The sequence below is a fragment of the Apiospora marii genome (assembly GCF_038362585.1).
Source record: "Apiospora marii strain CBS 49790 chromosome Unknown utg000002l_segment0_segment0, whole genome shotgun sequence".
NCBI classification, from domain to species: domain Eukaryota; kingdom Fungi; phylum Ascomycota; class Sordariomycetes; order Amphisphaeriales; family Apiosporaceae; genus Apiospora; species Apiospora marii.
Window position 1 is genome coordinate 979294 of NW_027117373.1, and position 26548 is coordinate 1005841.

The 26548-nt window shown below is 55.3% G+C and overlaps 10 protein-coding genes across 10 annotated transcripts; 9 read left to right on the plus strand and 1 right to left on the minus strand.

Annotated features, from left to right (window-relative positions):
- Positions 1-518: 518 nt before the first annotated feature.
- PG985_002008 (uncharacterized protein) lies at positions 519-2252 on the minus strand (the record flags this gene model as incomplete). Its single annotated transcript, XM_066821777.1, has 1 exon — positions 519-2252. One exon carries the CDS (start codon positions 2250-2252, stop codon positions 519-521), a length of 1734 nt encoding a protein of 577 aa, XP_066689209.1.
- Positions 2253-5259: 3007 nt separating this feature from the next.
- Positions 5260-8768, plus strand: PG985_002009 (uncharacterized protein; the record flags this gene model as incomplete). Its single annotated transcript, XM_066821778.1, has 2 exons — positions 5260-7065; positions 7119-8768. The coding sequence occupies 2 exons, from the start codon at positions 5260-5262 to the stop codon at positions 8766-8768; spliced, it is 3456 nt and encodes a 1151-aa protein (XP_066689210.1).
- A 741-nt stretch (positions 8769-9509) lies between these two features.
- On the plus strand, positions 9510-10772 carry PG985_002010 (3-ketoacyl-CoA thiolase 2; the record flags this gene model as incomplete). Its single annotated transcript, XM_066821779.1, has 1 exon — positions 9510-10772. The coding sequence occupies one exon, from the start codon at positions 9510-9512 to the stop codon at positions 10770-10772; it is 1263 nt and encodes a 420-aa protein (XP_066689211.1).
- A 474-nt stretch (positions 10773-11246) lies between these two features.
- Positions 11247-11852, plus strand: PG985_002011 (uncharacterized protein; the record flags this gene model as incomplete). Its single annotated transcript, XM_066821780.1, has 1 exon — positions 11247-11852. One exon carries the CDS (start codon positions 11247-11249, stop codon positions 11850-11852), a length of 606 nt encoding a protein of 201 aa, XP_066689212.1.
- A 2449-nt stretch (positions 11853-14301) lies between these two features.
- On the plus strand, positions 14302-15458 carry PG985_002012 (uncharacterized protein; the record flags this gene model as incomplete). The annotated part of the gene is made up of 3 exons (XM_066821781.1): positions 14302-14722; positions 14785-15122; positions 15291-15458. The coding sequence occupies 3 exons, from the start codon at positions 14302-14304 to the stop codon at positions 15456-15458; spliced, it is 927 nt and encodes a 308-aa protein (XP_066689213.1).
- A 335-nt stretch (positions 15459-15793) lies between these two features.
- PG985_002013 (uncharacterized protein) lies at positions 15794-16588 on the plus strand (the record flags this gene model as incomplete). The annotated part of the gene is made up of 1 exon (XM_066821782.1): positions 15794-16588. The coding sequence occupies one exon, from the start codon at positions 15794-15796 to the stop codon at positions 16586-16588; it is 795 nt and encodes a 264-aa protein (XP_066689214.1).
- Positions 16589-16953: 365 nt separating this feature from the next.
- PG985_002014 (uncharacterized protein) lies at positions 16954-17919 on the plus strand (the record flags this gene model as incomplete). The annotated part of the gene is made up of 1 exon (XM_066821783.1): positions 16954-17919. One exon carries the CDS (start codon positions 16954-16956, stop codon positions 17917-17919), a length of 966 nt encoding a protein of 321 aa, XP_066689215.1.
- Positions 17920-18526: 607 nt separating this feature from the next.
- On the plus strand, positions 18527-20133 carry PG985_002015 (uncharacterized protein; the record flags this gene model as incomplete). Its single annotated transcript, XM_066821784.1, has 6 exons — positions 18527-18725; positions 18786-18931; positions 18988-19068; positions 19122-19321; positions 19395-19786; positions 20129-20133. The coding sequence occupies 6 exons, from the start codon at positions 18527-18529 to the stop codon at positions 20131-20133; spliced, it is 1023 nt and encodes a 340-aa protein (XP_066689216.1).
- Positions 20134-21176: 1043 nt separating this feature from the next.
- PG985_002016 (Modification methylase HphIA) lies at positions 21177-23268 on the plus strand (the record flags this gene model as incomplete). Its single annotated transcript, XM_066821785.1, has 3 exons — positions 21177-22060; positions 22114-22983; positions 23049-23268. The coding sequence occupies 3 exons, from the start codon at positions 21177-21179 to the stop codon at positions 23266-23268; spliced, it is 1974 nt and encodes a 657-aa protein (XP_066689217.1).
- Positions 23269-23885: 617 nt separating this feature from the next.
- On the plus strand, positions 23886-26371 carry PG985_002017 (uncharacterized protein; the record flags this gene model as incomplete). The annotated part of the gene is made up of 7 exons (XM_066821786.1): positions 23886-24127; positions 24195-24281; positions 24352-24687; positions 24756-25011; positions 25063-25232; positions 25293-25519; positions 25587-26371. The coding sequence occupies 7 exons, from the start codon at positions 23886-23888 to the stop codon at positions 26369-26371; spliced, it is 2103 nt and encodes a 700-aa protein (XP_066689218.1).
- Positions 26372-26548: the final 177 nt, after the last annotated feature.

The following is a 26548-nucleotide window of genomic DNA, read 5'->3' on the forward strand; positions in this document are numbered from 1 at the left end:
TTGAGGATGTCTGAGCCCGTTTCTCCCTCGGGACAGTACGTTTGCCTTGCGACGTGGTCTGGAGAGGTGGGTGTTGCCTTGTCACCTTGCGCCGGAGAACCTTAATCGTTTTACATTCCACGGTGAAGATGGACTGCATGCAAGCAACATGTAGTTCCGTAATACAGGGTATGAGAAGATGTCGTTTTTGTACCTGCATCTTGTATAGCTCGAGTACTTATCTATCTACTGCAACTTTCGTTTTGCAAATTCCAGCAAGGGGTTTTGCGTCTCATCAATATCAAGACGTCTCTGATCCCAGTAGCTGCTATCCAGCTTTTTTCCTTCATGCCTATCCTTTTCCTTGCACACCTAAACTAGCCAGGGTATAAAACACATAGTCATGAATCTCGTTAAAGCTATCCCATCGTCGTAAATCAAAATCTTGTTGATCCTCTCGCAGAAAGACCCGCGGTCATGCCAGACCACTCACTCCTCCCCTTCCTTCTTTTATTTCTTGATTGGCACATGCCAGCTTCTTAGCTATTCATGATGCCAAGTCCGATCTTGCCCCCTGCCAAGCGGGATTTCTTGGGAGGGCTGGTGAAAACATCGCGCCTGCTCTCGTCCGCATCGGGCACTCCTGAAAACTTTCGCTTCTCGGATACACCAGGCTTATTGACACCAGCATACAGCTTGGCTTGGAGCTTGGCCGATTTCTCGGTCGGCACAGGAGTGCCATCACGAGAACCAGTCGAACTTGCCACCTCAAAGCTCTCTCGCGGATCGCGCCGTAGCATCTCGGAAGCTACTTGGCTAGCCTGGCTTTCGTAGACCTCTTCCTCGTCGTCACGATGGCGTTGCGAGCGCTTGGTTGGGCCTCCTGACGCAGACGTCATGAATGACTGGGTTGCAGCGGCAACTGATGCTAGAGCGACGCGGTCTATATCCTCATTATCGTCGGCGGAAATTGTACTCTCTCGGCTTTTTCGGCCCCTTTTAGAGGTTGGTGTTTCTGGCACAACCCGCGCGTCGACGGGAAAGCGGGGTGGTGGCTCAGAATGCGGGACTAGATCGGCCGAGGGAAGTAGGACCGAGTGATCACCCCGGGGACGGGCGTTTGGTGTGGTTGGAAGCGACGAGAGCGACTGTGCTCCGCGGGTGTGTTTCGGGGGTGCGCGCGGTGCGAGACGGGTTCCGCCTAAAGGGGTCGAGGGTGCACTGTTGTCCTCGCGAGTGAGAGCTTGCAGCAAGGCAGCAAATCCGGCTTGGCTCGTATCATTCTCCTGCCGGGGATCACGGTGGTGAGTATGGATATGACTGAGGGAATGAGAGTGGGCATGGTGGTGCGGGTGGGTGGCTCGAGGTGTATGCCGCGGAGTGGCTCGGGGTTGCTGAGGTGTTGCAATAGCAGGTGTTTTGGGCGTTAGCGCACCATGAAAAACACCACCGGGGGAACATAGCATGTGGAAATGTTCCCGGTTCTCTCGGATGCGTGTGAGAAGCATGTCGCGCTCATCTGTCAAACTAATGTTCTCGTCTTCCTTTTGTTGAATAACCTTTTTGGCGAGTTTGGAGCGCTTCTGTAGAGTTTCGATCTCATCAACAGCAGCTTCGTACAAAACCTTGAGGTGCAGGTACTTGGCTTGGGTGGATTCAGCTGCGGCGCTCAGCTCGCGGCGAGCCTGGCGAGAATGTTCAGCCTGGCGCAGAACCTCTACCTCGCGGCGCATCATCTCGTGCTCGACGGCAGCTCTGTTCGCCTCCTCTTCGGCCTGCATCCTGAGTAGACTGTACTGCAGCTTATGATGAGCAGTCTCCATCTTCGATCGGGCATTCTCGGCCAGGCAGGAGTGGAACATGGCCCTGAGTTCCTCGACAGATGCATCCGAGATCTGATTCGCAGTAGGCGGAAGATACTCCGAGGCATTGGAAGGGGGTTGGTCTCGGCGGGCCAGAGGATTAGAAGTGGTTGCAGGAGGCGAGAACATGTTCGCCCTTTGAGAGCTGATGTAGCCCAGAGGTTGCCCAGCAGAAGGGCCGTTTTGTTGTGCGACTTGGGACGATGGCGGCGGGGTCAGGGAGGAGGGAATGACTTGAGACGAAGGGCTGTGATGTTCATTCAATTCTGTCTTGAGCGAGGCGTCAGGTTCGATCGGCGATGCAGGGCCTTCTGTCGAAGGGAGCGAAGCTTGGGATTGCGAGAACGGCAGAGCGTCGGGCGGGGTGACTGGAACCTCGTCCGCGACGGTGTCGTGGTCCGGAGAGGACATGGTCACGTCGACTGACATGGCTACCAATGTGACAGATTTGATGCTCTTTCCAAACAGCGGCGAGGCGGGCGACGGTTTGTTGTGGGCGGTGTCGCGGAAGTGGGCGGCGATGTCGCAGCTTGACCGTTTCTTGGGGAGCCTGAAGCTTGCGACTGGTGCCCGCACTATCGATAGGATAGCAACAAACACAGAAGCAGGGTCGATGGAGAATGGGCGCGCTGGACACGCCAGTGGCAGGCGAGGCGCAGCTTGACAAGAAGGTAGTTTCAGTCGCGATCAGTAATGACCAATACTGATTGAAGCTGCAGTGGTGACGATGTGTGTGTGCCTTACTGAGTTGAGATGAGTAAGGTGAAGTACAGCCTGCAGTCTGGTTGCCGGGGAGCGTTGGAAGCCTCTTGCTTGGATGGAGTTCACCTGCTTTTAGCCTTCTCGCACTTTTGGCTGCTTGCCCGCAGTTTGGGGATCGGAAGAAGGGTACAGATCGAGTACCTGTCAGGCTGTCTTGGCCGGGAACAGTACTTTGGGTCTACCTGGGTAGCTCTCAATTGATGGCTGGAGGAGGCTGGAAACGGAGGAAGGCTGGGCTGGTGTTAGCGCACAGACTCGCTTCGTCAGTGACCAAAGCTGTCTTGCTAGAAAAATCCTGCAAGTATTCTGGTTGGCCGGAGGTCGGACGGAGCTTGACCCTCAGCTCAGCACAGGCTAATCCCAATTGGTATTTGGGTCTGGGGGAACTTTGGTGCTGGGAAGCCTTTCTCAGCTTCTGGAATCGGTAGCAACACCTAATACCAGCAACCTACTCATGCTCGCGATGGATCCCCAGGAGAACGAATCGAATGCATATACTGCATGTACCTACCTGATATTAAGTCATCATTGAGCTATGACTTTCTAGTATACTCTTGCCATCATTGCTCGATATCATACGGAGTAACTCGACATATCCAATTGAGTTGACGGCTCCAGCTGTTCTATCGATATCAATGAATAGCATGTACTAAACAGTGTGCAATGGCAACACGCTACGTACCAAATGTTCCGTCTACAATATTCCTACATGGAGGTTCGTAGATAGGCGATATCATGTAGGCTCTGCTTCGGTCTTCCTGCCAACTGCCGCTTCTTAGATCTGAAAGAAGTATAAGCACCAACCAAACAACATGCAGTCATCATGATAGTATGCGTACATGAAGTATCGATGCATTAGGCCATATGCGTCTAGACAGCTCAGCTACGGATGCCTTCCACGTTTGGCAGAGCGTGGTATTCTCCAAACTTTGTGCAGGTTAAAGGGGCGTATCACCCAGAATATGTTTGAGGGGTCGCACACAAATTGAGCACGTCGGTAACGTATGTGACTCGGCCCCCTCTTTGAGGGGTCTTCTGCAATAAGAAACTCCTAGCCATGCGAGAAGCGAGTCATTCACCTCCTGGCCATGTTGTAAGACGATAGCGATTGCTAATAACTGGAAGCTCTCCCCATGATGCGGAGGCATTAGACATATAAAGGCACATCAATCATTGATGCAAAGCAATTGAGGAATGTGCGGAACGTTCTCTACGTACATAGATATCTAGTTGGATGGTGTCACGTCTGGCTTGGGAAACATTTCTGACTCTCAGGCAGAGAGGTGTTGTTGGTCACTATTAGTATATGCAATTTCTATCTGAATCAACACAATTGCAGGGTCTGATTGGTCCCATGGTCTACAGGGTCGCATTGCGCCTGGCCGTCTCGTTTGATCACATCAGATGAAACATTGCTCAGGGCAGAGTTCAGAGAGCTTCGGCAGAGCCAAGCCTGTCCCTGTCCGTTCGGATCGTCGCTATGGATGGGAAACTGCGTGCGAGTTCAACTAGTGCCGCGCCCGTCATTAGGCTCGCCTATCTTCATAGCTGCTGTAGCAGGATTTATGGACACGATTCCTCTCATCAAACACTTTCGTTGCTGCTACCTGCCTACTTATGCACGCATCTGCTCCCAGGCCGCGCAACTTGAAAGCGTGTCGGCGTTGTGGTATGTATCAGAACCATTGTTTGTTGTCTCCGAGTTCCAATAGTTACTGTGGCAGCTTTTCAGGTGACAAGCCCGAACCACCCCGCAGGTTCCGCCCTAATGCCCAGGTAAGCTCTGCTTTCGGTCAAGCCAGGGAGGCTAGGCAAGGGTACCTTGCAGTAAACGTCCCTCTGGGAAGGACCAGGGTCGCTTTTGGTCGCACTCTAATCAACAGTTCCGACGGCGCAACCTACCAGAAGCCGTGCCTGAAAGGCTCATCATTGGTCCTGTGTTTGCACAAACACACTTCAGACAAGAACGCCATTTCATCAATGACAGGAAAGGGGGGCAACCATGTCCTGTACAATCCTCCAACAAGTGATCATCACCACCGCCACCACCACCAAATCAGGCTGGCCAGTTTTCCGAGCACGCACAGGAATCACTTCTGCAAAGCACACCCTGATGTAACACTGGGCGGATTGCACACATACATATCCGTATGTGCTAACCAGATCGCTCCAGCATAGCGAGTCGCCCTCCCTGGGAGCCTGGTGCTACCCCTAGCTCCAGTACTACGTATGTAGCTCGGACGGGTCGTCGGGGTAAGAATAGAAACTCGGGCAAAGGACCAGAACCACCTAACAGACTAATAAAGGTAAGTGACTACATCTGCCGCCCTCCCGCCTTCCGCCCTCAGCTAATTCAATGAAAGTCCCAATAGTGCCGTAACCTGCCATACCTTCCAATAAGCTTCACTCTCTTGTGGTACCTTCTTCGTCCTTTTCTTGAGACATCAATCTCTCGTATTCCTTTCCAGAAGAGTCGACAAACGAACGACCGATCGATCGCGCCAGGCTTGTCCTCCCCAGCTTGGCATTGCTATCTGACAAGCAAGGGCCTCGCCTTGTATGTGGTATGCTTCAATGCGCCCATGTGCATGCGCCTCCTGTCTTTTGTCTTCGACCACGACGACATTAAGCTTCCGAGCGCGTCAAGGCTACCGAAATGGACGACAATAAGCGTCTGAGCACGGCTTCCAACCGGCAGAGTGCTATTCCACGACCAACATCTCGATTGCCAGTGCCCCAACGAAGCTCCCTCCTCCCGGTCGCCACGCCCAAGCCAACACCCTCCAACGGCTTGCGCCCTGCCCCATCGCGAGAAAGCCTCAGACCGAGTTCAAGCAGCAGCGATGTCCGAACGGCAACTACAAATTCTAGGCTGCGAACCTCGATTTCGCGAGACCAGCTCAATGCATCATCTCCCAACTCTTCTCCGAGCAATCTTCGAAGGCCGCAGCGATCAGGAGGGCCGCCTATAAGCTCGCAGGGTGCACTGCAGGGCGTGAAGACTCGAAGTGTGTCTCGAGACCCGGTCAGTCGGATCACTGGCGATAGTCTTTCTCAACGATCTATCGCCCTCCGAAACCGAAAATCCTCTGGGCATCTCTCTGTTAATTACGGCCGAGACGAGCTGCTTTTGGACGAGGATATGCCGCCGCCCCTAACAAGCTCAATGGGCGAGGAAGCTTCTTCTTTCGATACCATCAGGGCCTCGTCAAAGAAGTCCAGGCCATCTCTCAGTGAGAGGACCGTCGAGACACTTTCTCAGCTTCCATCTTCACCTGTGATCAAGCGAAATGGGTCGAACTTCTATGATAATGATGGGTTTCGTAGACCGGAATCGCGAACAGGAAGTATAGGGTCACGGCCAGGCTCCAGCTACCAGTCTGATGGATCTAGTGGGTTGACAGGAAAGTCGTCAAGTCGCCCGGGGTCCAGCTCTGGCCCTGCCGATAATCTCTACACCAACTTTAGAGCCTCGACCAGCACTTACCGAACCCCATTGGCGTCAGTTCCGGGCACTCCATCCAGACGGACTTCGGCACTCCCCAAGACACCCAATACTGTGTCCTCGGCGGCATCTGGCAAATACAAACAGCGTGCGTCGCTTGCGCCTCGGACGCCGAGTCCAGAGAAGAACTTGGATGCAACGATATCCAGATACGGCTCGAAAACTGTAGCCCCGCGACCACTGAAGCAGAGAGCGTCCGTCAATGGTCTTTTCAAGAAACCATCAATGTCGTCTCTTGGCAAGCCCGAAACATCCGAGTTGCCTATGCGGCCAACACGGAAAATATCGGCAGCATCAGAGAGATCCTCGACAACATCGGCTGAAGACCACAACCCTTCGATCGCTTCGACAGTGTCCACTGCTTTAACGACGGACTCCGTCGAAGAACCTGCGGCGGTAGCAGCGCAAAACTCCTCGGCTGCACTGCGGGAGCAGATTGCAAAGGCCAGAGCAGCAAAACGAGCAGCCGCCAAGCAAGTCTCGGCGGCTGCGTTGCCTCCCACAGCGGAGGCACCACTGGTTCCCACTGACACATCCTTCGACTTTGGTCTCTGTGATGACCCATTCAACCAGAATCAGTTCGAAAACTCAAATCGAAAGGTCATGCAGACAAGGATCAACGGGGCTCGCACGACAGGCAAGCTCAATATCTCAGCCATGGGCCTTAAGGAGATACCCGAAGACGTCTTGAAAATGTATGATCTGGAGGCAATTGGCACACAGGGTGGTTCTTGGGCGGAGAGCGTAGATCTTACGCGCTTCGTCGCAGCCGACAATGAGTTGGAGATCATTGACGATTCTATTTTCCCGGATACTGACCCAGTCGATTTCGCGGAGGACGAAGATAGCAACGGGCATCAATTTGGTGGCCTGGAAAGTCTAGACCTCCATGGAAATACGTTGATCTCCCTGCCTGTGGGACTCAGACGGCTACAGTTCCTGACCTCCTTGAATCTGGTAGGTTTTGTTTTAAATGTCGATGCACAGTTGCGCTGCTAACCTGTCTATAGGCCTCGAACAAGCTAGCAAACAACTCTCTCGAAGTCATATCCCAAATCACTGGTCTGCGCGACCTCAAACTGGGCAACAACCTGCTGTATGGAGCGATGGACCCATGCTTCTCCAAATTAGAGAACTTGGAGATATTAGATTTACACGGAAACGAAATCACCGCATTGCCTGAAGGGATCGAGAACCTCACCAGGCTTCGAATCCTCAATCTGAACGAGAACGCTATTGATTCACTGCCTTTCAAGGCTTTCGCCAAGCTGCCCCTGACCGAGCTGCTCGCTCGGAAGAACAAACTGACGGGGACGCTAATCCACCCAGAAGTCGAGGGTCTCCCCCAGCTACAACTACTGGATGTATCGGTAAACCAGTTGACACTACTAGCTTCGGTCGATACGCCGGGCGCTCTTGCCCTACCGTCCCTTCATCAACTTAACCTATCGTGCAACAGACTCCGGGCACTCCCGGATATTGGCTCTTGGAAGCGTCTACTTACGTTGAACGCGGATGAAAACAGCATTGCTGCTATACCAGACGGCTTTACCAAACTCGAGAACCTAAAACATGTTGATTTTACCAGTAATGATATCCGGGTGATCCCGCCCGAGATAGCGCGCATGGACAGCCTGGGAATGCTTCGACTCTCGGGAAATCCCCTGCGCGACAAGAAGTTCACCTCGTTGACGACAGAGGAGCTCAAGTCAACCTTATACGCAAGACTCGAACCTCTGCCAGATGAGATAGGCGGGGTTGAGAGTTTCAGCAATGGCATTGATGCGTCCAATCGCCCAAGAAAGGCGAGCAACGCTGTGCCGGCTGCTAGGGAGGGTATCCCGCCACAGGAATCCGATGAGAGCTATGATGAGAGTTTTGCTACGCCCCCAACCTCGGCTCCTCATTCCCCGGCACGATCACGGTCCCATACACTCAGTGGCCAGATCTGGCCCGTTAAGACGGGCGGAATTCTGGACCGATCCAACACCTCATCCTCGTCGCTTCATCCTGTCGTCTGCTCGAAGATGGCAGCGGAGCAAACAATTCGCGATATCCGCTTGGCCCATAATACTTTCACTGCGCTGCCGAACTCGCTCTCTTTCTTTGCCGACACCCTCAGCTCGCTGACAATTGCACACAATCAATTGGTTGGCGAGAGCTATCTTGGCGAGGAGCTCGATCTCACGGCACTCAAGGAACTCAACCTGTCCCACAACCGCATCACCAGCCTGGAGCCATTGACGGCGCACCTTCGAGCACCCAACCTACAGAAGATTGACATCAGCTTCAACCGCGTCGTGTCGCTTCCTCGGTTGCGCGAGTTCTTCCCCAGCTTGACGGTACTCCTTGTATCGGATAATCATTTGGAAGATTTAGACCCAGAGTCCATCAGAGGATTGAAGATTGTGGATGCGAACAATAACGACATTCCTCACCTGAATCCCCGGTTGGGACTTCTCGGGGGCACAGGCAACTTGGAGAGGCTGGAGGTCAACGGGAACCGGTTCCGTGTTCCTAGGTGGAACGTCCTGGAGCGTGGAACTGAGGCGACGCTGCGATGGCTCAGGGGCCGGGTGCCAGTGGCGGAGATGGGGGAGTGGAAGGCCAAGGCCGCCAATGCGAGAGACGAGGAAGGAAGTTCTAACGACATTGATTAGATGTTGGTGCTAATAAGGTGCACGGGGTGCGGGTGCGGGTTGTGGGACGAATGCCATGAATGAGTGTTTGTGGGAAAAAGGTAGGTGGTTTTCTATGACTTGGCTGCTTCATGTTACGCATCATCAGTTTCCGGCCTGCGCTGCCAAAGAGATACCAATTTGCTTTTGGCGGACGGTCCGCCTGTATTATTACTACTTAGGCATGTATTCCACATTGGGGGAAGGGGTTTTTGGCGCTGGGAAGGACCATGGTGCAGTGCGCATACAACATGCGCACTGCACAGTAAAATGTATGATGGAGTTGGTGGTAGTCAATGGGCAGGCATTGCATGCATTACGACCGCCGCAGGTCTACATATGCAGAGGATTCGAATAGAAATTTAATAACATTTCTCAGTGCCGCTACTCAATCCGTTGCCCCGTGGGGTAGGGGACTAACTCGCCCGGATTTGCCGAAGTCAATTGCCCGGCTCCCTGGGAGAGCCTCCAAATCCCCCTTTAGCTCGGAATTGTGTTTATCCCCCACCTTGCGTGTCTCCATCCCCACGCATGGCAGAGTCCAAAGCCGGGCGTTTTAAGCCGATTTGTGTTGCTGCGTCTGTTTCGAATTCCATCATGCCCAGATACTTCTCACCTCTTTCTCGCTGGTGGTTTCCATCTCGTGGTTTCGTTCTTCATTCTTGATTTGGTTTTGGTACATCCCATCATCATTATCAACCTACACCCTTCCCCCCACCCATCATGGCGCCGCTCCCCAAAGGCCTCTCCAACGTGCTGGCCAAGGCGCCCTCGGACATTGTGATCCTGTCGTCGCTGCGCACGCCCGTCTGCCGGTCGTACAAGGGGCAGCTCAAGGACGCGTACCCGGAGGAGCTGCTGGCGGCCGTGCTGCGCGCGACGCTCGACGCGCACCCGAGCCTGCCGCCTGCGGCCGTGCACGACGTGGCCGTGGGCGTGGTCCTGTCCGAGCTCGGCGGCTCCAAGGCCGCCCGCATGGCGCTGAACCACGTCGGCTTCCCCAACGAGACCAGCCTCTACACGGTCAACCGCGCCTGCAGCTCGTCGCTGCAGGGCATCGCGGCGGTGGCGGGGCAGATTCGGAGTGAGATGATCGATGCGGGCATCGCGGCCGGCATGGAGAGCATGACGCGCAATTATGGGAGTCGCGCTATCCCGGTCGATCTCTGGCCCGCGCTCAGGGAGAGTCCGAATCACCATGCGCGCGATTGCATTATGCCGATGGGCCTCACGTCCGAGAACGTAGCGGCGCGGTACGGGGTCGGCCGCAAGGAGCAGGATGAGTTCGCGGTCGAGTCGCACCGGCGGGCGGCCAAGGCGCAGGCGGCGGGGGCGTTTGCGCAGGAGATCGTGAAGGTCCACACGCGGTTCCAGGAGGTCGACAAGCAGGGCAATAAGGTCGGGGAGGAGAAGCAGGTTGAGGTGACGCAGGACGACGGCATCCGCGCCGGCGCCACGCTCGAGGCGCTCGCGAAGCTCAAGCCCGCGTTCAAGGCCGACGGCACCAGCACGGCCGGTAACTCGAGCCAGGTGTCGGACGGCGCGGCGGCGACGCTGCTGATGCGGCGCAGCACGGCGACGGAGCTGGGGCTGACGGGCAGCATCATGGGCAAGTTCGTGGCGGCGGCGACGGCCGGCTGCGCGCCCGACGAGATGGGCATCGGGCCGGCGGTGGTGATTCCCAAGCTGCTGGGCCAGCTGGGCCTGCAGACGGGCGACGTCGACCGCTGGGAGATCAACGAGGCGTTCGCGTCGCAGGCGATCCACTGCGTGCGCGCGCTCGGGCTCGAGGCGGCGTGGGAGCAGGGCCGGGTCAACCCCGACGGCGGGGCGATCGCGCTGGGCCACCCGCTCGGCGCGACGGGGGCGCGCATGACGAGTACGCTGATGCACGGGCTCGGCCGCTCGGGGGGCGAGGTCGGGGTGGTTAGTATGTGTGTTGGCACCGGGATGGGGATGGCGGGGCTGTTTGTTCGGGAGCAGTAAGGGGGGGAAGAAAGAAAGGGGGAGACGGATTCGGGGGTGGGTGTACATACATAGTTTGGTGTGGCATGGGGAATGCGTGTACATAGGTAGGGATGCATCCGAATGTGTGCGTGCAATCGAACAAAGACGTCATCAACCTCAGAGCGGAATGGCACTGGTGCTTTTCTTTGTTCTATGCTGGTTGAATTGGGATTGTATGCCGAGACAGTGTGCCTTTGTTACGGTGTTCGAGAATTGGGGCGCGGAGAACGTTTGCGTCTTCAATGGGACAGGCTGCAGTGTTTGCGATCTCAGCTGCAACTGCGCGAGTGCACGATGCGCAACGTCCGGACATGCGCCATGCTAATACCTCGATCGGGCCAAGCAAGACAATTGAGGTGCATCAAATTCGATCGCTACCCACCAGACGCTACATACAGACATACATACCAGCCTATGGAGCTGCCCACCAGCGCCTAACCTGCCGCGACAGTGATGTGGCTTCTCCTCTCCACGGTCCCGCTGGTCTGGTCCCTCGTGCTGACCGTCCACCTCGCCCGCAATTACCGCGTCCTCGTGCGCCTCGTGCGCTGGACCGCGTGGGTCTACCTGCTCGTGCTGTCCGTCGTGGCGGCCGAGGTGCTGCGCGAAGGCTTCATCGTCCTGAAGCCGCCGTCTACATCTCCTACCCCTAACACGAACACCAATACCAACACCAACAACGACAATTATTATAACAGCGGTGGGTACGGGAACGGCAACGACTTCCTCCAAGGCGCAAGGGGCGGCGTGGTCGCCGACGTCGGCGCCTGGTGGTTCGCGTGGTTCGTCGTCGTCGCCCTCTCGGCCGTGTTCCCCATGCTGCTGGTGCCCGCCGTGGGCCTTCCCGTCCTGTTGCTGCGGCACCCGGCCTTCCGGCTCGTCGTCGACTTCGGGCTGGCCCGCCTCGGCTGGACGGCCGCCGTCTACAACCCGGCCGGGTTCTGGTACGGGGGCGTGCTGCGGCCGCTCGTGGGGTGGGGGGAGTGGGTGGCCGGGGTGGTGCAGGGGGCTTTTTCGGGGGGAGGGGTGGGTGAAGGGAGTAAGGGGGCGATTGATTGAGGGAGTGGTATATGGATGAGATAGATATTGGTTCGAGGTAAGGGGGAAGGGAGGGATTGGTTTGTGTATGAGATGAGCATTGGTTAGAAGAGGGTCGTGTTTGTTGGGGGAGACTGGTGTGGTCGCTCACGTGCCAATTTCAGGGGCTCGATTGGGGTCAAGGCCAGACGGCATACCACTTCCATGACTGTCGCCCGGTGAAAGTGCGACCTCCATACAGATATCGATACATTTGACCGAATGGATATAAAGTTCATGATTCATATGATGGCTTGGCGTCTTGAAAGGAAGCTGTTGGGCAGTTTGCTATGCTGCGGTCACAAGGTGCTCTTGATATGCAAGACGTGGCGATGCGTTCTCCTTGCATTGGGTAGAATCTTGCCCGCGCCCTCCCCTCTTTTTCCGCAGCTGCCATCAATTGGCTTGACTCGACCAGACCGTTTCTCATTGGCGAGAAACCATACACCCCTTGAGTCGACTGGCCAATGGATGCCCAGCTGCACTTTCCACCAATGCGATTTAGTAATATGTCCATTCAACCTCCCATCTATTACACCCTCATTCACACTAAGTCCGCCGGAGAGACTTCGTTCACGGAAACGCAAGAGGTAGAGCCAGTCATAGATTGAAGTGACGTCCTACCTGCTCTTCCTGACGTTGCAGTCCCTCAGGTCGCTCATCCCAACTGCAACGTGGACCGTCTGCTCTGGCAAAAGGCCGCATCCGCGCCGCGACCATGCAGGCAGGGCCAGCTACTAGATCAGGCTGTGCGGCATGATATGTGCCGGCCCCCACACACAGCTTCGCACTCACTCTTGGGGTTACTCTTTTTGGTCATGCGCCACCACCTGCACCACGTTCTCGGCATTGGCGCTATTTGTTTCGTCGGCACAACCCTCCCGTGTCTGTCTCTCCGAGCGAACCGGCCAGCGGGGCCGATCCTTCGGCCTGGTAGCTTCTCGGGAGAACTGCTCGAACCAGACCAGACCCGGGGCCATGTCCGTCCCGCCGCTTGGATGTACCATGATGTAATGGAACGAAATAGAGTGCTGACCCGGTACACGAAGCCCCCTTATAGGGGTAAAGCACGGTGGTTCTCAAACCTCTTGCCAAGATGAGGAGAAGCTTCGAGTCCTGCCCCCCTGCCAAGGCAAGAAGGGGCTCGCCCTAAACAACTGCCGTCGACATTCGAGGTGAAGGGAAGCTTGTGCGCCTGATTTGGTTCCCGAAACCAGCAAACACTATGCACATCCTCTGGCACCACCTCTTCAACACTATACTGTACTCCGGGTACACAAAGGGTGGTGTCGAATAGGTCATCGACCTGATAAGGGCCTGACGACACGGCACCATACACCGTGCCCGAACATGGCAACTGCCTGTTTTGTCTCTGCTGGTGAGGGTGCTGCTTCCCCGGCAGTGATTTGCAGATAAGTGTGCAGCATGCAGGATGGAAGAAGCCTCGTGGTGGGTGCGATTGATCGCGGAGCAACTCTTCGACATCTACTGACGTTTGGCAATAGGGTAATCATTCCGGTCACTCCTTACGGCCAGTCGCCGACTGGCCCAAGCAGGATCCCAAGACTTGTCGAATCCACGATAGTGGTGGTCTAGCGGAGAGGGAAAAGCACAAGCAATCTGCAAGAAGCTCCACCTTCCACATCTTTCCTAGTCGAGCCGCGTCGGATTCGCATGGCATGCAGGCGCTTCATTGTTTCGGCGCGTTGTCTCGCCAGGTTAGCACGAGCGGGTGATTGATGCAAGGCTCTCGCAAACCACCCTCGTCAATTGGGCCGGACGGAGTTGGTGGAGAGAAGAAGGGTCGCGGTCTGCCAGGGGAGCGCTCCGAGAGGCTGGATGCGGGATCGTGAGATAGGGAGGAGGGCAATACTTTGCGAGGCGCCAGACCCACACCTGGTGCCCTTGGGTTTGCTTCCCCCTATGCGGCGCAGGTGCGACCTACCCCTGTCATGGCCCCTTGGTGCGAGGGAGGGCCTTTTTTCTAGCCCGGTATGCCGGGCCACAGAGCACGCACAAAAAAGAAGTTGCATTAGCGGGACGCCGGGTGCAGTGTGATACGCCGCGCAACTTCGTCTCGTACCCCCATGGCGCACCCATGGCGCTCATGCTCTGCTCGGGGTTTGAAAAGCTGGAGGAGGGAGGGAGATTCGGCGTCTTTTGGAAAAGGCCCTGGAAGGAGAGGGGGGAGAAGATGGGGGTGGGACCGGAGTGAAAAAGGGAGAAATCCCCCCCTTTTTTCCTTGGGCGTTGGGGGAGAGTCACGGCCCTTTTCGATACTACATTGCATCATTATCCTACTACCTCTTGCTTGTCCAAACGAGACAATAATAATTAAGACAGAAACAAACAAACATTACTTGTTGGAATAAGACAGCTTACCCTGCTTTGACGAATGGCGTCCTTGGCCCGCGAGCTTATTGCTGACAGCATGAGCATGAGTGGGAATGTCGAGTACCACATGCCCGTCCCGGCTCTAATGCACTGTCACGCTCAAAGTGCTGACATGAGACGACGGGCTGCTACTACTACTACTACCACTACTAAAACCTCGGCCTCCTTTTCCCGCCGGGTCCTACAGATCGCGGTGCTCGAGTGCGAGCAGATGCCCCCTTACATCGTCCAGTCCCACGGCAACTTCGCCCGCATCTTCGAGCGCTGGCTCCAGGTCGGCACGCACCGGCTCAACGCCGGCCGGCCGGCCCGCCGCGAGCACCTGTCGGTCCGGACCAGCAGCTGGAACGTCAAAGAGGGCCGCTACCCGCCTGGACTGCTGGGGGTCGATGCTGTTATCATCTCGGGGTCCGTCAACGGGGTTCATGACGATGTGCCTTGGATTGCTACGTTGCGACGTTATTTGCTAGGTATTACCTACTTACTTGACCTTCCTCATTAAGGATTCGTTTGTTGACAGGGTACCTACCAGGTGTTTATCACAACTTGCCCTGGATCAAGATCTTCGGCAGCTGTTTCGGCCACCAGCTGATCGCGCAGACGCTGCTGGGCGACCACGGAGTACGGGTCAAGCGGTCGGATGGCGGCTGGGAGGTCGGGGTCCAGGAGGTGCATCATGATCACGCCTTTGTCCAGAACTTCCCCGGGTTGTCTCAGGCGCCCATGTGCTACCAGTTCCTCCACTCGGACGAGGTCGTCGCGGGGGACAGCTTGCCGCCGACGTGGTCGTCGATAGGATCTAGCGCTTTATGTGAGATCCAGGGGCTGTATCAGCCGGGACGGGTCTTGACGTATCAGGTATGTAGCATTTCGTCTCTTTTTCTTTCCGGTCATGGCGCTCTCCTCTTTGCTGTGTCAACTAGTGAGCGGGCATGACGCCGACTATATACTCCAACTTCCCATCTCTCTACCCTCCAAGGTTCTGCATTATCTATTCAAACCCACTAACACCTATGATCGGGACAGGGGCATCCCGAGTTTGATCGCATCATTATGAATGACTTTGTCAGGCGGCTCGTGAAAGCCGGCGCAATTGACGCGGCCGTCAGCGAAACATACCTCGCCTTTGTGGAGCGCGACGACACGAGGATCTTGGCGGCTGAGGTTTTACTCAAATTCCTGACGGTTGACTGATTGATTTCAACTCGCAACTCTTAATTCTCAGGGCATGCGTTGTGTGCCGCTTTCGGGTGGCCGAATCTGGGTTGCTGATGTTTGCGGAGGGACAAAGGTCTTGGCATTCCTGAGTATCCTTTCATCGCCCCCCACCCCTTATTGTCAATCACTAGTATACTATCCTATCCTAGAGCTACGTATAATTCAGTCAAACCACGTTTATTTGTTTCCCCCCATCTCTGGTGACCTTGTTTGTGACAACCCATTTTTCTTTTAGACTTGGACTCTGTCATATTCCCTCTTTGCCAGTCTGTTTTTAGTTGCCGCGAGGTCTAAGTCTCTACTCCGGCAAAATGGCCAAAACCAAACGCGGTTCTGCCGCCCAAGCCAAGGAGCCTACACAAAATCATGGTCACGATCAGGACCATGGCCACGACCACGACCACGGCCACGACCATGGCGGTTTCCAAGCCAGACAGCTGGGCCCCGACCCCTCGCAGGCGCCCCCTAAACCCAACATCTTCTCGCGCGCCGTCAACGGCCTCCTCCACCAGGGCAGCAAGGCCTACGTGCACACGCGGTACTCGAAGCTCGGCAACACGGTGGCCATGGAGTACTTCGACACGACGGGCATGATTACGGACCGGTACAACGGGCAGCGCACCTACGTCGGCCAGCTGCTGCTCGCCCTCGTCAACATCATCTTTGAGGCGCGCGACGCGCTGTACGAGTTCGTCTTCGGCCTCAACGACTTTTTTGTCTTGCTGGCCGTCTTCGTCCTGGACCAGGTCCTCGCCTCGGCCGGCGCCGTCTTCCGCCGCCTGCCCTTCCGCTCCCTCGTCGTCTACGGCTCGCTCGTCCTCGGGTCCCGGGGGTTCTGGTCCGCCGTCCAGACGCGGCTGCTGCCCGCGTCGTGGTGGCAGGTCGCCCTCCTGTCCGTCGTGTATGTGGCCTGGGCCACCTTCGTCGGCTTCTCGTACCTCGACTACCCGGGCCACTGGAACCCGGCGTGCTGGCCCCGGACGCCCCGGGCCGTGGCGCGCGGGGCGCTGTTTTGGTACAGGTCGGCCGTTTTCTGGAACTTGGTCGGCATTGCGGTCACGGCTTGGGCGCAGTATACGGGGGTGACGGAGCCGCTTTTCCCGTAGGATCATGTCGAAGATATCAGGATCGAAAGCTGGGGTTTTGAGGAGGGGATGCAAAGTGTTGCACAACTAAGTGGTGGATTAGGTATCATGAGAAGTTTTTGTTCCATAATCGGTAGCATGCAAGAACATACAAAGGATGGCATCTTGTCGGGGGGCTGGGTGGTGATTGTTCTAGAGGCTTTCTTCGGGATATTGGATACTATCATAGTCAAACAATGAAAAGCATGTCGGCCATTGTTGGTCTGCCGATAGGCGGCACATATAAGAATCTTGCCATGTCCTTGCGTGCGTACCTGTGTGGACAGCTATTCCTAATTTCTATCAAACATACCGGGTCATATATAATACTTTTTAATACCGCAAAAATGCCGTACCCCATGATGGGCAGCTCCCAAAGCTACTGGAACAACGTTCCAGACTTTGTCGGCGTTGGCGCCGCGACCGTCCCCGACGATAACACTGTGAGCGACGCCGTTGGCGCAGACGACCCCAGTAACAAAAACAAGCCCCGTGGTGCTCCTCCCGCGCGCCGCCCCAGGAAGAAAACCCAGACCCCGGTCGACAGGGAGCGCGAGCTGAACTACGCCCTCGTCGCGGCCCACCGCAACCTGACGCGCATGTCACAGTACTTGCTGAAGCTCCAGGCGCGCGCCGACATGGCCACGGACGAGGACATGCGCCTGACGCTCGAGGCGACGCTCGAGAACCATCAGCACTCCACGCGGCAGGACGGGAGCGAAGAAGACGAGGAGAGCCCGGACGGCTACCACGCCCGACTGGTCGAGGACGTAAGCCGGCTCAGCGACCAGCTCTGGAACCGCATGTACACCCTCGACCGGGACATCCGCCACCTGAGCCGCCAGCACCGGCGGGAGGAAGGAAACGGCGGGCGCTCGGGCCGCATCCAGCTGCGCGGCGAGTCGCACACCCAGCACTGGCTGGACGCGAAGCTGGAGCGGCTGGTCAGCGGCCTCCAGGGCGAGGAGACCTTCTTCTACACGGTGCGGGACCTGGCGGCGGGGCGGCCGCTGACGGAGTGGATGGGCTACATCCGCGACGGGCTGCAGCGGGTGGCCGACGCGGGCGGGCCGGGGCCGGTGCGCGAGGACCGCGTCGTGGCCATCGCGTGGTCGTTTCTGGACCGGGCGATTCGGCCGTCGCGGCCGCGCGTGTCGACGACGGTGAACCGGTTCGTTGCGGAGTGGGATTCGCTGAGGCGGGGCGGGGCGTTTGACGCGGCGCTCGAGGAGCCGGAGAGGCAGGTGGAGATTGATGCGGAGGTTTTGGAGAGTTTGAGGCCGATTTGGGCGGCGCGACACAAACCTTTGTGAGGGAGTCTGGTTTGGGGATGGGGGTGGGTGAGAGGTAGATGTGAGTCTTGCTGCAGGCAATGCAGCTCCTCGTTTGGGAATTGAGGCGACTTGGCGTTAAGGCATTCATATAATGTTACATGCAGACAAGATTCAATTCAATTGGCACGGTTCTCACTTGTTACCTGCCTTTTCTCAATTCGATACAGTGGCTGGCCGTTATGTTCGGAGACCGGCAAGCGACAGGAGGCGGCCAAGCCACATGTGTCACAGATCGGCGCAGAAGCAATATATGTACGTCAACCTCGTTTGCTTGGCGACACGCGCTGATTGGCTCGTTTCCTTCGTTGTGTCCTAAACGGGTGTCTATAGATTGGCCCCAATAATCGGCAGTTGGGTTTGCCCAACCAGCGTGCCCGAAGGAGCCCACATCGAGTTTACCCGGGACTTCCAACCTCGGACGCTGCTGTTGGTCCGGAATTGACCACGGGTCTCCGGGTTAAAGTAAGTATATATCGCAAGAGCCAACCGCAATAACGAAAGAGGGTGGCCGTTTATATTAACCTCACCATTACCTCTGCATCATTTGCGGAAAGCAAGACAACCTGGCAAGCAAGGCTCATTCAAGATGCAGTGGAAATTGCCCTACCTTGCAGCTGCGGCTGTAATGCCCTACACTACTTCGGCCCAGTTCGCCACCGCCGCCATGATGCGGTTTCAATGCTCGCGGCTGGTGGTGGAGCGCGTCGATCCCCTGGTCAATCCGGGGATGATCCAATCGCCTCACATCCATCAGATAGTCGGCGGGAACTCGTTCAATGCTACCAGTAAGTCCCCGAGGATGAGTTGGAGAAGATGTTTTCGCTACTAAGAAATGAACTTGCTAGTGACACCGGTTGATTACGATCCGTCCGAAGAGTCGACCTGCACGAGCTGCGACTACAGCGAGGACTTCTCCAACTACTGGACTACGAACCTCTATTTCAAAGCTCGCAACGGTACCTACAAGCGGGTGAAGCAGATGGTCAACCTGGTAAGTACATCGGCACTCACAGTCACAAACAAAGCTCACTATCTCTTTGATTCCAGGGGCTCCAAGGAACCGAGGGCATGACTGTCTATTACATCCCGCCCTATGATGGCAAGACCACGGTGACAGCCTTCAAGCCGGTAAGACTTCTCTGTTCGACACAACGGTAGAAGGGAAAGCTAATGGTATCAAGGGTTTCCGCATGCTTGTCGGCGACCCGTTCCTGCGCACCGGAGCCGGCCAGCAGAAGCAGTTGTGCCATCGGTGCTATACGAATGTACAGCAGACACCCTTTGGCGGCGCACCTTGTGTGGATGGTAGTGGAATGGACACCGCACAACTTCCCCCGGGGGGTTGCGACGGGGGGATCCGAGCTACCATCACCTTCCCAACGTAAGTCCATATCATTCTCAGATTATGAGCAACGACGGTACTGATGTATCTAACAAACACACGCACGATCCAGGTGCTGGGACGGAGTAAACCTAGACAGCCCCGACCACAAGAGCCACGTAGCCTACCCCGCCAGCGGGAGCTTCGAATCGACCGGGCCCTGCCCGTCCACCCACCCGGTGCGGCTGCCGCAGGTCATGTACGAGGTCATGTGGGATACGCGCGAGTTCAACGACAGGTCCGCCTGGCCCGAGGACGGCTCGCAGCCCTTCGTGTACAGCATGGACGACGCGACCGGCTACGGCTGGCACGGCGACTACCTCTTCGGCTGGAAGGGGGATGCCCTGCAGCGGGGGCTGGATGCGCGGTGCTTCGGCAACGCCTGCTCGGCGCTGGAGACGCAGACGCCGGCGGAGGCTGTGGCTTGTACGAAGGGGCAGACGGTGACGGAGGATGTGGATGGATGTAAGTTTCCCTGCCCCTATTTTCATGCAGGGCGTGGTTGCAGAGGTACTGACTTGGTACGTTGCGCATAGGGCTCAAAGAACTCCCGAGCATGGTCATGTAGGACTGGATGCTGGCCGGGCGAGCGGCAGCACCACGGGGTAAGCGACTTTCGGTGTTTATTCCACGTTAGTTCAATGTCTCACAAGGGATGGAATAACCGCTTGTTCCAAAAATTCCACTATTCCCTTTTAAGACATTCTATTCGCCCCAAGAAGAGTAAATGATGACACCGAGAGTCGATAGGTAGCTACAGGGTAGCAGTTAGGGGCCTTTGGCGAATTGGTCGTAGGATGACTACAGGGTAACACCTAGTGGCTTGATAGCAGAGACAAACCAGGCCCTGATACTCCTATAAGAAGCCCATATCTTCCTGCGTTGGTGAGACATGGCATAAAGTGACTGGATTCGGATCTGTCTCAAACTTGGCAAGAGCCTGCTTCGTTCTAAAAGATTGGTCTTATATGCGAATCAGCTAGGAGGTTGTCAGCTTTTCTTTACAGCGAAAATGTGTTGATAGCGGCGTACGCCGTGGGCTAACAGGCTCACGTTCCATAAAGAATTTTCCAAGATGAACCTCGTCTGCGTCACGTTTTGTCAAGCATAGAATGCAACCGAACCGGCAGGAGCAACTGACCTTCTTCAACCGAACGACGTTTCTAGGAGGCAAACACCCGTTGTATTCACATGCTTGATTCAATCAACAAGTGATGGAATAATTGGACTTCTACCAAACTAGGGTCAACCTACACGAAACATATCGCCAATCCCCTCGTAGCAAACCACTGCCAAAGGTTGCATCTTGGTAGGCCAGTTCACCTCAAACACACCCTTTCTCGGCATCTCCACTCTTGGGATATAAGAGAAATAGAAAGTGGCCATCAAATCTCGTGGATTCACCTACATCCCCTTCCTTTTCCAGGTTGAATATTTCCTATTCTTCACGATTATCTCTCTCGGAACAATCGAAGACGATTCAATTCATAGGTACCTGTAGCCGTACCTTCCTGCCATATTCTTTTCCATCAGTGTCCACTTTGGAAGTTAGGCTTACAATACCCCCTGTAACCCTCACCCGTCACCTTTTCTTCACACTCGATTCTACCCTCGCCGATTATATTCAATTCACCACTTTTTAGTACCTTATCGATTCGATTCTAGCTACTACTCGCCCCTGCCATCGCCAACTTAATTCTTATCGTCACTTCTTTTCTCACTTCCCAAACGGATCCAATTCCTACAAATCCCTTGGATCGCCAACCTCCTTGTACTCAACCGTTCTTCGTCGCAAACTTCCATCATCAATATCGCATTTGGCCTTAAGAACATCGCAAGAGTTTGACAACGTACCATGGATCGTCGATTCCTTCCCCATGTCATCGATCTTGACAAAGATGACAGCGGTATAACCGTTGTTGATCTTGATGACGACGACGATGAGCAAGTTCTTCACGAGGTCGAAATGGTCATAGATTTGACTGGCGACGATGATGACCAACATCCTAACCCCAACCCTGCACTGTTCCCGAACCTCCATCAAGGCGAAAGTCATATCAAACATAATGGTTTTCACATCCACATTGGCGCTTACGTCGAGGTGATCACCATACAAGACAGCTGCAAGGCCCAATTCCTAAAAGTCACAGCCATCGGCGGGGGTTTTATACGTGGACTGCCTCTCACGCGTGTTCGACGTCTTGATGGTCAGCTGCCCAAGAAGCTTAATGAGGTTTGCCTGATCATCGACACGGCTCACGGCGATCCGCGAACGGAAGAGGAACAAGCTACTATCGATGTGCCTCTGCAATATGTCCTCAAACCTCGAGATCTTGTGTACACGAACGCTCACTACCCAGCTCATAAGTACCGTCTGGTGGGAGGCGAGGATGTAGTTCAAGCTGAGGACAATGGCCGACTGGTTTGCCGCTGGAAGTACAAGCGGGTTTGGGCGAGTCCCATAAAGAAACAAGCTGGTGGGTTCACCCAATCTTTTGATATTACGAATATTAAAGCTTACCACTCATACGCAGGCCACCCCCCTACGGAATTTGCGTTATTGCATTTGAGTGCTGAAGATGTTCCAGAACCCGAATACCGCGTGTCAGACAGAAAGCGCTTCAATGATTGGAGAGGCGAAAATGCCCAGGAGGCTCTTGGCGTTTGGGCTATAGAACCTCACGGCCTGGGGCAAAAGTATTCTTTTGGTGACCTGTTTTGCGGTGCCGGAGGGGCCTCGTAAGTGTATCTTTCTATGTACGACAATATGATACTAATGTGTACTGGTGAAGGTGTGGAGGGAGAAAAGCTGGGCTAGATGTCCGAATGGGTTGTGACAAGAACACGGCCGCTTGCGATACGTATCGGGAAAACTTCCCATATACAGAGGTCTTCGACATGGACGTCAACACCCTCATCACCAGCAGGGGGTTTCGTCGACTGCCGAAGATGGATGTAGTCCACCTGTCCCCGCCATGCCAAACTCTGTCACCCGCGCATACGAGAGAAGGAAAGAACGACGATGACAACGATGCTGCTCTTTTTGCGGTCCAGGATATTATTCCAGAAGCTCGAGCGCGCGTGTTCACACTGGAAGAGACCTTTGGAATTCTGGCCCAAAAGAAACATGGGCTTTTCTTCAAGAAGCTCGTCCAATGCTTCACTTATTGGAACCATTCTATTCGCTGGAAGGTTGTGGACCTCAGAAACTGGGGTGTTCCAATGAGACGGCTACGTCTGCTCATGATCGTATCATGCCCGGGCGAGCCCCTTCCCGAGTTTCCAAAGCATACGCACGCTGAGAACGGAGCGGATGGTTTGAAGCCATGGACTACCGTGCGCCAAGCATTGTCGAAGATCCCAAGCTACCCTTCTATGGCACCGTTTCGAAACCAGAACTACGATAACTCGCACGTCGTTATTCCGTCCATGCGTTTCCGTCCTCAACGGCCAGAATGGGACGCAAACACGGTTCTGTCCCGGACCATCACTTGTTCAGGCATAGGACGTGGGCAACCAGGCGATTACCACCCCTCTGGCGAACGGAAGTGGACTTGCCGCGAGCTTGCCACACTTGCAAGCTTCCCATCGGACTATAAATTCAAAGGCGAATTCAGCACACAGCTGCGCCAGATCGGCAATGTTTTTCCTCCTAAGGCTTCGTATGTGCTCTTGCGTCACGTACGGAATGCCATGGAGCGGACTGATCGAGCTCGCCGCCGTCAAGAACCACTGCTGCCGGCCCCCCTCTGGAGGCGATAGTGGTCGATGGTGACGATGATGACAACAACCGCGTTATCGTCATTGATGATGGCGATGATGAAGATGGTCTCTTCGTTGAACAAGAGGATGATCAAGATGTGATCATTCTTGATGATAACCGACCTAGTTCGGCTGCATCTTCCCACACCGTTGGACGACCAGACGACGTGATCATGATCGACTAGAGTATTACGAGTTGTATGTACAGATAGACTAATCCTCAAGGACGAGTGTGCCAATCTCCAGGCACTGGATCTTTGAGTAGTCGCTTTCGAGGAGTGACCCCATCGGGGTTTACGACGTGGAATAATGAGCGCAGACTCAATATTGCGCGACCCCTGAGCAACATATCTTAGCTAGAGGAGATAGGATAATGAAGTTGGGTAAACGGTTACCCTATGGCTATAATAATGAAGTTAGCTACGGAGTAAAAGATTATCCCATGGTTATGATAATGAAGTTGGCTACGGAGTAAACGATTATTCCATGTCATGATAATGAGGTTGGTTAAATGATTACCCTGTGGCCATGACTGGAATTGAGCAAAATGAGCAAAATGCTAGGTTCAGACCAGTTGAGGTTACATTGCGCTGCAGGAGGGCTTGTGCTTGTCGGCGATTGCAGCCACCGATAACCGGCGGGGCGTGGCCCAGATTGGCCTGGCGCAGTGGAGTCAGGGTTCACTCCTTCAAGGCGCGTCGCTACCTGCGTTCTCCGACGGCATCGTGTCCATTTCTCCCCGAAACCTGTACAACTAGAAGTGAAGATACCGCCGGCCTGGTAGCACTGCAGGGCATCATCAATGCAGCCAGCCGATCCAGCTCCACCACTCCCGACTGAGGATGGTAATGGCAACACTCCCTCGACGGCCGACAGCCCACACGGCCCGGCGACGAAGCGCAAGAAGGAGGAAAACGGCGGCGACAAGGCCGGCGGCCAAAAGCGCCGTAGGAGGGTGTTTTCGTGTCAGTCGTGCCAGCGGCTGAAATGCCGCTGCGAGTATGACCCCGGCGCCCAGGCCTGCCATCGCTGCGTCACTCTCAGGTAGAGTCCCGGATCGCCCGAAAAAGCTCGTCGCGTCTTACCGCTGACCCCCGAATTCATCCCTTAGGATCGAGTGCTCACTCAAGGGCGAGGTCTTGGATATCCCGACTCATCCCAAACCCGTCGACAATGGCTCAACGAGCATCGAAGAGAGGTGAGCGGGGGGTCCCCCGAACCATGCCCCTTCATTTGAAACTCATCTCATAACCAATGACCAAACACAGGCTGGCCCGTCATGAGAAGTCCCTGTCCGAGATTAAGAGCATGATGGAATTCGTCTCACGCCAATTCGGACTTGTCAGCGACGTTCATAGGCAACCCTCCTCATCGGCACCCATCAACAACAACGGTGTTGCGCGTTCGGAATCATCCAGGGAAGACGAAGGGCCCGAGAATATTGCAGACCCTGTCGATTTGAACACCGCGTCGGCCCCGACGGTCGTCCTACGAGAGATTGGCGAGCAGGTCACACAAGGGTACCGACGTCTTGAGCACGTCAAACTCGATTTGGTCCAACTGCAGCTGCTCGATGAGCAAACAGCGACTGAGCTGGTTAGGCTGTGAGATTCGCCCCACCGGTTTCACCCGCACCCCGGCCACTGACTGACACACACCTCTCATCTCATAGATTCCTTCGACACCATGGTCATCTGCTGCTGGTGCATAACGCCGCTGATTCTCCCGCCGCCGACCTGCGCCAAATCTCCCCGTTCTTACACAGCGTTGTTTGTCTCTGTGCCATCTTATACCGGGAGGATCTCTGCGGAACGCCAGCTCATCGCCAGGTTTACGAGCAAGTTCGAATCACCCTCGGGCAAACCTTGCTGTCGAGTCCTCTGAATCTCGAAGAGATCAATGCCGTGCTGGTTATGAGTGACCATGCTGTATGAAACCATCTCATATCGCGAGCTTAGAACATCTACTGACGAGTGTAGGACGGACCGGAATACATCGACAGCTGGCTTCTGACTGGGTATTGCGTAAAGCAGTCCATGCTAAGCATCAGCTTCTCCAAGATTGTGAACAACATCAAGCACGGTAGCTCGAATATCCAAGACCGCCAAGCAATCCACTTGTGGTCGACGGTCTGCCTGCACCACCTTCAGTAAGACATGCCTGCTTCAAGTGGCTTTGTTTTGTCATGAGCGCTAATCATTGCGACCAGCTGGGCTGCAACTACCGGGCGACCATCGGTGCTCCAAACGTCGTACATCAATCAATGCAACATCCTCTTGAGTTTCTACCAGGCTAGTATGCAAGATGGCATGTTAGTGGCTGAGGTTCTCTTATACTCGGTGCTACATTCGAAGCTCAGAAAGAGATCCTACCTCGATGCCCACGGCGAATGCAGCGAGTTCAAAACATGGAAACAGAAATGGAATCATTTGATGTGTAAGCAATTCCAAGTCCATGAGCACCATGCTCTGCCCAAGTCTTTGTCGCTAACGTACAACCACAGCGCTACCCACTGCGTCGATGTTGCGGATCGGGTATTATGCTGCGTACCTTATCCTTGCAGTCCACGCACTCGAGGCCAGCGGCGAAGCGATGAGCGGAAAGACGTTCCTTTCTAACCTGTCAGTTGATTCACCGGTCAGCAGTATCCTGGACACACCGGACCCCAAACCCACAAAGAAGGATGCGCAGACTCTGCAGGCACACAGCGCAAAGTATGCGCATTCGGTTCTCGAGACGTTCGTGGAGATGCCCTCATTCCTGATGGACACAATACCGACATACCTTTGCCTGTGTATTGGATATTCGGCACTCATCCTGGCGCACTATGATGAGAGCCAGTCCAAGGTACCTGCGTCCGTCAGTATTGGTCTTATTTCCCGGCTGGAGGATTGGTGTATGCGCACGCCTAGTAAATCGTGGGCCATCAAGTTCGCAAAACTCGCACGACAAAGGGTCGAGTCCAGGATCACAGGATCATCCTACCACGGGGATTCGAAGACCACGCCGAGGGAAGAGGAAAGGCGACATCTCCCCGGTTGGAATGGCCAGGCCATGCCGCTTTCGAGTTATCCGATGTCTGGATCCGGCCATGATACGTCACCATCGTCAATAGCCGAGCGGAACTTTGACGGGACCGATTTCCCCAGCGCCGCAGAGACCTTCCCGATTCCTCCTGAGGCCATGCATTCAGCCGCATTCGAAGTCGCTCAACCGGTCATTCCAAGCATGGAAGATTTCTTCGGCGGAGGCTTCTTGCACTTCATGGGTCAGCCGCCGCGTGGCTGATGAAACACCTGGGCGGTACGATGCCCCTCACTAAACTTCTGTGGTCCCGGTCGGGCAGTTTGCGGCCCATAGTTCCACCTGGATCCGGGGAAACTCTACACATCAAGGAAATCCATGTACTATCACGGCGAATCGGCAGGAACAATTCACCCGATCGTGCGATCAGCGCAATTGGCA